This window comes from Gallinula chloropus (assembly GCF_964237585.1).
Source record: "Gallinula chloropus genome assembly, chromosome: 5".
NCBI lineage: Eukaryota > Metazoa > Chordata > Aves > Gruiformes > Rallidae > Gallinula > Gallinula chloropus.
Genome location: NC_140090.1, coordinates 35,222,436 through 35,235,544, shown reverse-complemented (window position 1 = coordinate 35,235,544; position 13,109 = coordinate 35,222,436). Strand labels below are relative to the sequence as shown.

Genomic DNA, 13,109 nt, shown 5'->3' with positions numbered 1-13,109 from the left:
GATGTTTTGTGGGCATGTGCTTATAGGCATGTGTATCTGATTTCTGTATTTCATAGGCTTTGTTCTCTTTAATTGAGAAGAGGCTTAATTGGCATGAAACGGTGATGGCTGGCTGTGTGGTTTGAAAGCACCAGTCTGTCCTTGGGTGCTGGTGGAAAGTGTGGCCTTTGTAAGTGGGTATTCCTTAGGATTTTGAGTTTGCTCTCACTTGCCAATATCTGTTTTCAGACCACAACACTGCCCTCCCTATGGAAGCAGCTGTTTCTATCTCGCATTGAGATCCCATGGAGAAGCCGAGGAGGGGGATGGCTCTTCGTATCCATGAAGCCTGGATACTTCTGGTTGTAATCCCTGCTTTGGTCACTCCGGCTGCCATCAATCATGAAGACTACCCTGCCGATGAAGGGGACCAGACCTCCAGTAATGACAACCTGATCTTTGATGACTACCGAGGGAAGGGCTGTGTGGATGACAGTGGCTTTGTGTACAAACTGGGAGAACGTTTTTTCCCGGGACATTCCAACTGTCCCTGTGTCTGTACTGAGGATGGACCTGTTTGTGATCAACCAGAATGCCCTAAAATCCACCCAAAGTGTACAAAAGTGGAACACAATGGATGCTGTCCAGAATGCAAGGAAGTGAAAAACTTTTGTGAATACCATGGGAAAAATTACAAAATCTTGGAGGAATTTAAGGTAAGAAACCCTTTCTTCAGGATCTAGTAGTGATGTGCTATAGGAATAGTATTTCTTTGGAGGACTCTCGGAAGCACTCGGTATCTTCTCACTCCTCTCAATTGGTGCTAAAGCTGAAGACCCTTTGAGCTTGTATGCAGGTGTGGCTAATGTGAAAAACTGCCACCTCTTCCCTCAAGTGCACCAAGCGAGGGCCAGTGCTGGGTCAAAAATCCCCACGTGAAAGCACAGTCCCCTGAATCCTCTACTCCAGACAAACTCCTCCTTTGCTCGCAGCATGAATCAAGTTGGACTACCAATGTTGTCAGTAAAAATGGTGGTAAACTGATACTGAGTGCTTTTTGAGAACCCCTTTCCCAATTTGGCTAGCAGGGATGGATGGCATGGTACTGAGAGCTGTTACTTGTAACTGTATGAGAATGCAAGTAGATTGCAAGCTGTACTTATTTAATATCTCCATTTCAACTGCGATAGGGCTATCTAGAATGGCATAAGATGAATGCCTAGGCAGATGACCATCTCACATAATGATAAGTATGGCATTTAATTGCAGTGGTTGAGCTGCTATTGGGAATGTTGTAAAGAAAGCCTTCTGGAATGTATCTTATTTTTTAAGACTAGATTTTCAAATCCTGTTAGCTTGTACACAATCTGCATCTCTCATTCTAATGAATTTGTCTGCATGTTTTCAATTCAGCTAAGGAAAAGAGCGTTTCACAATGAAGAGCAGGGTCTGCAAAGGCGCCAGGTACACACATGAGTTTGTTCTCCGGGTCACGTGGCGTTGAGATCCATACCTCCATTGATAGCGACAGCCCTCAACTCCTTGTTGGCTGTATGCCAGATCCCATCATACACTTGCCAATTCTCTTTTCTTACTATGAAAACACTTCCATGTAGGTCTGTGTATGTCAACGAGTTCTCGGTACCACAGATCACAATTTCCTCTTTCCCAGGCACTGGTATTCTCTGTGGAGGCAGTGTGTAGCTCCTTTCTTCTATCACACATGGCTTATCTTTGTAACTTCAGTCCCTCAGTATGGGCAAATCAATTTAATGTCGTAGTCACAAGGGAAAGGAAATACCCCAGGACCATCTCCTGGGGGCCCTTCCAATCAACCTATTCTCTGCTCTGCTTTCCCGAGGAATGGGAAGATGCTGATTTGGTGAACCACTTAAATAACAGTTTCTTCGTGTCATAGCAAGGCCTTACCCATCTTCATCCCACCAGTGTGCTTCAGTGGTCCCGTGTTGACTGCTTTGTTGTCAGATGATGGAAGTGTCCCACCGAGGTGTAATTCTGCTGCATGGTCAGGTTCTTACATGAAGGATACAAGGACCTTTTTTTGGAGAGATTTCAGTGGGACAATAATCATAGACTTATAGACTAGTCCGGGTTGGAAAGGACCCCAAGGATCACAGAGTTCCAACCCCCCTGCCACAGGCAGGGACACCAGCCTCCAGGCCTGGATCTACACAAGGTTGCCCGGGGCCCCATCCAACCTGGCCTTGAACATCCTGCAGGGAATGGGGCATCCACCACCTCTCTGGGCAGCCTGTTCCAGCACCTCACCACTCTCTCTGTAAAGAGCTTCCTCTAATAGCTTTTCTAAACCTTCCCTCCTTCAGCTTCACTCTAGCCCCCTTGTCCTGCCATTATCTACCCTTTTAACGAATTTATTCCCCTCCTGATTCTCTGCTTCCTTCAGGGACTGGCATGCTGCAACGAGGTGCCCCCGTAGCATTCTCTTCTCCAGGCTGAACAAGCCCAGCTCCTCTTTGTAGGGGAGGTGCTCCAGGCCTCTAATCATCTTTGTGGATGATGAGATGGATCTTCTCTTTAAACTACCTTTTGCAAGTCAATGAAATCCAAAAGTACTCATCACTTTTCCTGAAAGTAATAATTGTGCCTGGATACGGGATTAAAGGATAGAAAAACAGGCTTTCAGGAAGCAGGGCTGTTAGAGTGAGTTAGAGCAGACCTGTTCACTGTTCGCTGTGCTGAAAAACTGTGAGGTGTCATGCACAAAACCAGGTTCCAGCATCCTCTGAGAAATGGGGAGTAGAGTAGGTGGTGGCACACTGTTCTCACACACAGTAACCTTCAGTCTGGGACCGAGAGCCTTCAGACTTAATTTAATTAACAGTTGAGCTTTTGACCTGGACCTGTGTTTTGCTGAGAGCTCAGGACCTTGAGGAATAGGGCAAAAACCCATTGGGTTTGAAGCCCATGTGTTTGCCTAGAATAAAGAGTGAGACTGTGCACTTCCAGGGGCGTTTGGGGGAGTAGAGGGGTGAGGGGAGGATCACCTGTGAACTATGAGCTTATAAATCCTATAGGAACTTCAGGATGGAGCAGACTGCTGCTTTGAAGTGAAATCCTCACTTCATTGAAGCATCCGGGTGTTTTACAGTTAACCTCAAAGGTTTTGTCTGCTACACCCACAGCGGCACTTTGGAGCATCCCACATGTTTGGCTCTGAGCTCCACTCTTCCCTTATCCTGTTGAATTTAGAAGGCCGACAGACTTTCACAAGTCTGTCCCACGAACATTGGAGTCTGTCTTTGGCAAAGAGGAGAGGCTTTCTCAGGTGGCCCTGACTCAAAACCTGACTGGTTTAAGTGGGCCCGTAAACCCTTTTGCCTGCTTGATTTGCGAATCAGTAGGTTCCAAGTCAGCATCCGTAAAAGCGCTCGGCGCTGCTTGGCTGCAGCTGAAATTAGCATCCACTTAAGAACCTTTGGGAAGCATGTGCCTGGGCGCATGTGCGTGCACAAGCGTACGTACTTGCTCTGGTAATGCTACCCGGACTGACGCATCTTGTAGAAATTTCAACTGCCTGATCTTTCACAAAATAGGATTTAGATTTTTTTTGTTTTTTCTCTAGGATATCAAAATCTGTGAGAGGTTTCCATTTGGAAGAATTTTCTTGCCTTGTTTCCAGGTTTCTGTTTAGGTTTGGGGTGAGAAATCCTATTTTCCTTTTTTTTTTTCCTTACTACCAAGAGGACCTGTGACTATCTCAGGGTAAAGGAGTAGTTACCAAGACCCGTTTTGGGAGTATTTAGCTTTCTTCTACTGAGCTGATCTTGTACCTCTGATTTGTTTTTGACTCATCGCAATCATAAACACAAAATACAAACACGACAACCAACCATCTAGCATAGCCAGCTGTCCAAGTGTTTATGCTGCTGCCCCTGCATCATTAACACATACAAATGAAATGCTCAACTGAAGTTCAATTGTAAATCTAAACCCATTAGTGGTTTTTCCTGCATCCTTTGTAAAACCTTTTTGTCCCTGACAGATGGTTTAGTAACTCCATGTAGCATCTTCACAGCTCTGTTACAAGTCCTGGAGGATCTGTGTGAGTTTCGAGCCCCTTGGGTAGCCTGGTACTTAGGCCCAACTTGGCTGAGGCTGCAGTTCCCCTGGAAGCTGCCCTAGGAGAGGTCAGCACCGCTCAGATATGTTTAATATGTAAATGGCTTCCCAGCAGTTCAGGATTTTGACTCCTGAGGAGCAGTACATGGGAAAAAGGGGAGGCTTGGTGGTCCATCTGCCTCCCAACCTCATCTTCCACTTCTCGTCAGCCTCGAATTTGGCCTCTCAGGTCTCCTCAGGTCCCTCTGAGAGGCAAACGCAAGGTGATAGGCAACTGCGGTGGCTGCAGGGGAGGTATGAAGGATGCTGCAAGTCTCAGGCAGGCTTACCATTCCCTCCAGAGAGACCTGGCAGGGACTCTCAGGGTCACTTAGCAGCTGGCTCTTTCTCCCACGCATCAGCCGTGTTTTGATTTCAGTCCAGGAGGTTATGGTCTGGGTCCCAAGTGCTCTGTGCTTGCCTGTAGTAGCAGACATCTCTCAGGGAGGTTGTTAGCCCTCCCCATTCTTCCCAGAGAAAGAAAACAAGCAAATAACAACTGGGAGAGCGGTCTCGGTTATTGTAAGTACACACAGTCATGGTTTAAATGAGTGTTCCCAGGCAGCAGCTTATGTAAACTTAAGGAGACAGCGTACCACCGGCATGATGGATGGTCGCTGGCAGCTTGCAGAGGAGCCCTGCAAACGGCAGTGTGGCAGCACTTGGCCTAAGTGCTGATTAGTTTCTACTCTCCTGTGTAAGTTAGCAGGGAGGAAGAGTGTGCCTGCCCGCGTTGGAGGAACGCAATATCCGGTGTGGCTTTAGGTGGGTGTGTGGCTGCAGCTAGGATCTGTCTGAGGAGAGTTATGCTGTCAGTTTAGAAAGTCTGTAATCACTTGTGGGCTTCCTGGATGTCCCATCACCCAACGTGAGCACAGTCAGAGTAACAACCTTCTGTGGAACTGCATGAATATGTAGCAAAATGCAATTGCTAGGAGACAAATGGTGGGCTCACAAGAGATGGTCAGGCTGGCGTCTTGAACCCTTCTCTCCACTTCAGACCATACAGGCAAGAGCTGCTCCCTGCCTGGTAGGAGAGTGAGTCCTGGTGACGTGGCTTTGGTAGCATGGAGCCATCCTTCTCAAAGTCAGTGGCAGAAGTTTGCTAGCCACGAGACTTGGGGTGAGTTACGCTTTGGGTGGGAACACAAGAGTTTTTGGCATCACAGCTTGGTAATGTTCCTGTCAAAAGAGCAGCTTCTCCTTTCAACCTGTGTTTGTGAACTTGAGCTTTGAAACATCAAGGACATTTTTTGGGTGCTCTGCAGTGGCTTCCCCGCTTTCTACCAAGCACAGAGCTGTAATTCCAGCCATTGGCTCTGCCAATACTTAACCTCTGCTGCTGCCTTTCATTGGTATGCCCTGCCCAGTGTCTTCTCCATCTCCTTGTTCTCTCCCTTTCCACCTCCCAAACCCATCCTCACTCCAAAAAGTCCCTAGATGATGCCCCAATGTATGTCCCTTGGCATCAAGCAGAAGCGTGGAGGGATGGGAGAACAGCCCCCTGCCCAGCGCAGGCAAACAGAACAGGAAAGGGGAAATTTTAGTTTCATTCCAGGGCACAATCTCCTCTGACTTGCAGAGAGCCAGGATGTCACAGCTGGAGCTCTACTCTCTTCTTACTTCTCATGTTTCTTGCCACTATATCTGAAGTTCATAGCTTTGTTTTGTCCACAAATCATCTGTAATGCTTTAGCTAGGGCCTCTGTATCTCACTGACTTTATGTCTTCTTGAGCAGCACTTTGCACAGTAGGGATCACAGCTCTGGCAGGGATCTTCAGGGTATAATCAGAATCCAAAATAAATGAGGGACTGTATAAGCATAGCATTACCATATACTGATTCTCATCTCGTTATGGAAACCTTTACGTGAGGTTTTAGCAGTACCTCCTTCTCCTTTGTTAGCACTCTTAAAAATGTTTTATTAATGCAATTATCTCAATATAACTTAACAAAGTAAGACCTCTCATCAGAAGGCATTAGCACATGCAAGAGTGTATTCAGCTGCTCTCCCAGCATCTCTCAGCCCCAGAAACGCAGCGTGTCCATTCTGCTGCTGGAGAGGAAGAGGCAATGAAACCAAAAAAGTGATTCCACAACCCCAGAACCATGCCAGAAATAGAAATGGAGCGATGCAAACCACAGCCTTACTCAGACCACTGTTATCCAGCCTGGGAATGCAGCCTTATCAAATATGAATGAAACACTCAGGGCATTCCTGGAGCATTATTGACAGGATGAGGCTGTTGGGTTGATGATGTTGCAGCCCTGGGTGGAAAGGGAAGGAGACGGGGGGAAAGTATACAACCGTCCGGCACCTGGAGGGGTGCAGGGGGCTGCTCCGAGAGCCCCTCAGCCCTGCCAGGGTGCATCCAACCACAGGCTTGGAGCATGACTGCTGCGGTTCATACCAGGGTGGGAGAACTAGAGAATAGGACAGATTAAATCCAAGGGGCTTCGTCAGGTTGCAAGAAAAACAAAGTAGGGGGAAGGGAGGGTCTTTACTGTGCTTTCCCCTCTGTTGTATGAGTGCTGAGTTTCCGTGGAAGATGCTCAAATCACGGCAAGTTAATCATTGCAGGAGCTAGTGTATTAAAGCCTGTTGGTAGCGTACTGAACCAGTCAGCTGAATCACCAGTACTTTTTCAGATCTTCGCTCAGGAATTCCAAGAAACTGATTACTAACCCAAGCCAGCATGGGGCCCTGATTTCAGGATTGGCATTTTCCTCTCCAAGATGTTTGCAGCCAGGTTTTGTTTTTTTTTTTTTTCTGCTATGTCTCAAAAAACAGGGCTTTTTTGTTGGTTTTATTTCTCCTCTTCTTGTGTGTTCTGCAATTTCACGTAGGGCTAGAAAATCATCATACAAAAGAAATTTCAGTGACGTGCCTGTGCTTTAATAAAAGGAGCCATGAACAATGCCAGCTCTGAAGATAGCATACAGCCATTGAAATCAGACAGGGGAAACAGAACATCAGTCAGATGGAAAAGTATGATTTATTATCTCCCTCCTGGCAAAATTACAGTGACAATGTCTATGCAAAGGAATCTGAAATTACCGACTTACTGTATTTCTGTCATAATTTGTACCAAGAAAACACACTAAAATAGATAGGCATGTCACATATTGATCTGTAGCGATAACTGGTTTTTAGATTACCTTATGTACTTAGCTACTCACTCTCTAACGGATATATTACACTGCACACAAGTGTGTTATTACAATATGTAAAGGAAGATGGGCCGTATCCAGAATTTGTCTCCAGCCAAGCCGTGCTGTCGTTTTCGCCAGATCACAGTATAATACAGATAGGCCCCAAAAGTGCAGAGCTCAGCTGGCTGCCCGGCACGCGTGCTCTCTCAAAGCTCCCCGTCGATACAGATAAGACCCAAAACTTGAGCATCAGCATGACTCTAAATCATCAGGAATCCAGCACAAGCCCTTGTGATTTAATCACAGTGCATGGCAGCGGGAGCGCAGCACAGATTTTGGCCTGTACATGCAAGCCCCAGGGGCCAGTATTTTCCCAGTAAACATGACACAGGAGTGAATGCGCACCCAACGTCCGTACAGCCCAGAGCTGTAGCTGGGCTTTCAGATATTAGCTCCAAGAAACGTCCTGTCAGCTCCACTCACTTCCAGATTTGGGGACTGTCCAGAGAGCCATTGGAAGAGAGGAGTGCTCTCCGTGCAGCTGGAGAAGATGCTCTGGCATTCCTCTCCCCTCCATTGCTGCTGGAGCCATGCTGCTAGGAAAATGGTTTGTGGAGTCCATGCGACTGTTACCAGCTCCTTCCAAGGGCGGTGACATCACATCTGAGGCTTTATTAGTGTGCCAGCCAACACTCAGTGGGGCCAAGGAGAGAACCATGCAGCCCTAGGCTCACCTGGGGTATGTCCGTCTCTGGCACCCAAGGGCTGGTGAGTGTGAGGTCCTCAGGTTGTCAGCTCATGAGCAAGGATGTTGTCCCTAGAAATGTTGATGGATTGTTGGTGAGAAGTTTTTTAGACAACTGGTTCCTACTAGAGCAAGGGGAAGGTGCAGGTGTGTGTTTGTTGCTGCTGGAATGTGCTTTACACAGAATTGCATTCATTAAAAATAGTGTTCAATTAGCTAATTATCCTAGTTATTGTTTTTAAGACTATAATTAGATAAGTAGTGTAGTGACAACGCTCGGTCTAGTCACAAAATAAAAACACATGTAGCATTAGGCTTCCTTACTCCCTGTTCTGTGGTACAGCTCCAAGGTAGCTCTTTAGGAGTTAGTTACAATAAAACGCTCATTATGCTTGGAGGAGCATTAGGGTTTGGAGCAGCTCCTCAAAGCCTTTAACCGGGTAATCCCGGGCAGGGACACCTTTCTGGCTTAGCACACACCAGCATGTCCTCTTATCAGACAACCCCTTCAGTCTCATTTGCATTTCACACTCATCCGGAATCTGGTAACATCCCTGGAAGGACAGAAGCCTCCCTGGACCCTTCTAGTTGCTCCCTGGAGGCTTTCAACATTGGCAGGTGGATATGAGAATTTGGAGATCATCTTCTCCATAGTGCCAGGTGGTAAAGAGCTGCTTTCTTTGGTGGGGCAGGTTCTCCACTGTCGTGCACTGCTGCAGCTCCATGGCCTGCAGGTGGCCCATGGTGATGTTACACTGATGAAAAGTTCGATGCCAGTTAGATACTCCTCTGTGGAGTTTGCGTGGTGCTGAACTGTGAAAAGGATTTGCCCAAGGGGGCTCCTGTGAAGCCTAATCTGCCTTGCCAGCTGCCAGAAAGTAAAAGGTTAGGATAGACTAGCTAAAAAGTACAAGTAAGGGAGATTGAGAGAGAAAAAGCAAGTGGGAACGAGACAGGATTTGATATGATGTGTTTGCCCTTCTCCAAACTCTCAAGACGCAATGAAAACAGGAGTAAAGGGAACCAAACCCACAGCAAACCCAAGGGCACACATGTGTTAACCCACAGGTGGAACCACAACTCGCCTTAGCATCATAGAATCACCAAGGCTGGAAAAGACCTTCAAGATCATCAATTCCTACTGTCAGCCCTACACCACCTTGACAGGACAGGGCTTTGGAGCAAGGCCTGGAGACAGTGAGTGAGAAGACCACGTGCATGTAGATACAATTTTGGGCACTCGAAACCCTTGAGCTCCTCTACCCTCAGCAATGTAAAGGAAAAACTCAAGTCAGCTCCTAACCACTGCTTGGACATAGACTTGGGTTCTGCCAACACATCTCTCCTTGGGAAGAGAAGAAGGTGTTCGAGCAGTGGAGCATGTTGGTGGAGATCAGGAGTGAGCTCAAGCTTGGGGCTCAGGATGTGCAAAACTCTGCGAGTGCTTGAGCACTGAAACCTCAGGTGAGGGACCTACAGCAAGAGGAGCTCACGTCTTCCCTCCACTGCCGCAACCCAGCCAGGAATCAGGGTGACTGTCCACAGCTGTCTGAGCTGCATGGGAATCACAGAGCTGGTGTTCTGACAAAGCAGCCTAACCCCAGAGATGTCGCCAACAGCTGACATCTGGGTATCTTGTTGAGTAAAATGGTCACAGGGCCAATTCTGTCACTGGTGTAAATCTACCTGGCCTGCACTGCGGCTGTGGATCCACAGAAGACTGCAGAAGGAATGGGTCCAAGACCCAAATCTCCTCCCCAGCAATGGCTGGTTCTGTTACACCTACCTCCTTAATACACATTCAGTATCTTATCAGTGCCTAGAGCTCATGGTGTGAATGAAGAAGGAAACAGCAGATTCAGGTACAGGGAAAACCCCCATAGAAGGGGTCAGCTCTCTGACCTAGTTCCGGAACCCTGGTACCCTGTTTGAACCCTGGTTCTTTTCTCCCACCCTGGAAGGTTTTCTCCTAAACGAGGCTCCTTCACTGCAAGAGCTGACGGGGAGGGAGTGGAGAGCAGGAAGCTGCCAGCTGGGCTCTTGTTTCCTGGCTGATATTAAAAGGAACTTAATGAATGCGAAGCACACACAAACATTTTGTCTGTGTCCGAACGGGGGCCGCGCATCACGCCTTCGAGACACAGTCCCATCTGTCATATCTGTAACCTTTCAAGAGGAGTTCTGTTCCCTGTGCACCGGGCATGTCTGAACTAAAATACTATTGTAATAGAGTCATTAAAATTATCGCCGAAGTAATAGAGACCTCCAGTTCCCTCAGGCCCTGGGTAGGTGAGGTGCGACTGTTGTCAGGAATAAAATGAGACGTACATCAAAACACAGGTAGCATTCTTAGGGAAGAAGTGCCAAGTCATGTTGTTAGGGAGAGCTCTGCGGCTGCTCTCGGGAGAGGAAAGCAACCACGAGACTGCAGATAACTCAGCTCCTGTGGAAAAAATGGCCAGGGCTCAGCTCAGGGTTGTCTTTCTCTCCTCAGCTAACGAGGAGTCGCTTTCCAGATCCAAACGTGGTTCCAGGAGCCTTTTAAACCCTTTGGGTTGTGTGGCACATAGCAAGTAGATGAGTATACGGCATCGGATGTGGGCCCAAGGTACTCATGGTGAGACATATCTTCTGTGCTTCTCTCCTTCATCTGTGGTAGCTCCCCAGGGATTTTTACAGAAGGCTGTCCGGGACAATGTCATTTCCAGGTATGGACAGGCATGGTCTGGGGCTGAGACAAGGAAATACATGACCTGGGGGGAAATTGCAGCATCTTTTTACCTTTCCATCTCTAGGATCCAAGCCTGGTCACCAGCCTGCTGTGAGTAGACAGGCAGCAGTTATGGAGTAGCTAAAACCGAGCTTTGGTTGGATTGCTGCAGCATCTCTATGCTAAGAAAATAGGCACGTCATCTTCAACCTCCTTGATGAGGGCTGCATGGAGCATAGGATGGAGTCACCGTTTACAGAAAATGGATTCAGTAATGTATAATGTGTTCTGTCCTTTCGGCTGAGTGAGAAATTTGTTGTTTCATCCTGGTCTTAAAGTTAGTAATCTCTGTGTTGGGGGCTCCCTTAGGAAAATGGGATCTCAGCATCCATTTCTGCAGCTCCTTGGAAGCCAGCTCCTTTTTTGAGCCCATCTGCAGTATGGTGCAAGCATTTTTCAATTTTTGGGTGGCACAGTTCATTTGTATTGCTTGTAATCCATGCAAGTAGGACACAGCTCCAGTTTTTCACCGCAACGAAATTATCTAATGACTTAGTGGGTTGGGTTTTTTTCCCTGTTGCAAAATCATTTACAACCTGATAGCGTTCCTGGTGATTGTGCTCATTTGTAATCACTCCCTGGATTGTTTATTTGAACAACCTTTGGAAAATCCCAGTCCTTAGGGTTTCTGTAGCACAACTGACTGTGTCTCCAGCACCTGGTTGGGTGATTTTGGGGGTTTTAAGTAAATGACAAAAATGATTGGAATTTTTGCCTCATGCAAGTTCTGGTATTGGTGCTTGTGCACGTGAGAAAGAGCCATTTACCGAACTTTCAATGCAATTTAGGTAGTTATTTATGCACTGCTAATAGCAAAGGCCAAGTGAGCAGCCCAGACCAGCAGTGGGCTGTTTCCAGGCTCGACCTTCTGGTGGGACTCACTCCCTACCTCCTTTCTCCACAGTCAGGCACCTGCAAAATTTCCCAATTGAAAGCTTTCTCTGAACTTTCCTGCAATCTCCTGCTAATCTCCCTGAGATCACAGGCAATTTCAATAACAATGAAAATGATTCTAATTTCAACTCCAGGAGTATCTTCGATGAATGCTATCCCAGTTTCTTTTTTATTCATCTCCCCTGGTTTATGACTTCCCACCTCAGTCGTAAGGCGGAAACCATTTTTGCCTCCGATTTTATTCATCAGGTCCTTTTTAACTTTCTTCCCTTTCTTGCTTCCTGCCAATAAATTCACCACCTGAAACTGTAGCTACAAAAATCATTTCCATCAGAATTGTCATTGTCCTTAGTGTCATTAAAAGTTACAGCTACTCTTAAGATGTAAGTGCCCAATTTGACAGACTTCACTTTCCATGGCTCTGCTTTTCCTGCTGTTTTATCTTCAGAGAGCAGAATGCCATCAGTGGAGCCTGTCTGAGGAGGGGGAGGCTGCATGCGATTATCCATATGAGTGCGGGCACACACTCTCTTAAAACCTAAAAGCTTTTAGATTGGCAGCAGTGATGGTTTTCAGCTTTGCTCCCCCTTGGAGCCCAGCAGTCGCAGGGGATAGGATGTGTCCAGTCCTTCCTAGTGCCAGGTTAGGCAGGAGGTGCCTGTGTATACAGGTAGCGGATCTGAATCTAAAGCAGGGTATTGACAAAGTGAGATCTGTTGTGTTCAAAACCACTGCAGTAGAAACAGACGTGAGGGCATCTCCTCTTTTCAAAGCGCTTTGCACTTCTACTACTGTGTTCTCTAAGGGGGATGTAGCAATGCGACTCTGTAGTCAGTAAAACTATGCCAAAAAGGGCGTTTTTTTCTCCTTTGCCATATAATCTAGGGAGGGCACCATTTCCTTTTTGGACATCATGCCTGAGTAAGGTTTGCAGTGATGTTAAGAGTCCTGACACCTGTTCTGCATTGCTCTGCTGTGATGGATCCTCGGGTTTCTGTGGGGCTGAGAAAGAACACCCACTGGCTTCATTTCTTGGGTACCCACCCCTTCTAATTCCCAGCAGCTAAGCAGGTTTCTCCCATCTCGTGCCCATTTTGTAAATACACCTGTTTGACTGTGAAAAGCATCACAGGCCCCACATGACACCTATTCGACTCACCAAGATTGCCTACTACCGACCTGATCTGCAGGATCGGTGCCATCAGATGGTTGTAAACACTTATACGAAGCTTTTCTATTTCCTTCCTCAAAAGAAATGTCAAGTGTTTGTGATACAGCAGTTGTAAAGTTCGGATTGTTCTGTAGTTGTTTGCTAGTAGCTGTGTATAATTGAAGAAAAGCTGTTGTGCAGTAGGCGGGCGGCACAAGGATGCGGTCCTTGTGTGACCACTTCATAGCACCTAGTCAATGAGTTGAAGTCTTTGAGT

The 13,109-nt window shown here is 47.0% G+C and overlaps 1 protein-coding gene across 1 annotated transcript in view; it reads left to right on the top strand.

Annotated features, from left to right (window-relative positions):
- Positions 1 to 284: 284 nt before the first annotated feature.
- Positions 285 to 13,109, top strand: part of VWC2L (von Willebrand factor C domain containing 2 like) — a gene marked incomplete at both ends in the record, with an annotated part of 51,163 nt that continues 38,338 nt past the window's right edge. Inside the window, one exon of the mRNA XM_084265393.1 lies at positions 285 to 695. Coding sequence (XP_084121519.1) covers positions 285 to 695 — 411 coding nt within the window. The remainder of the gene's footprint in view (positions 696 to 13,109) is intronic.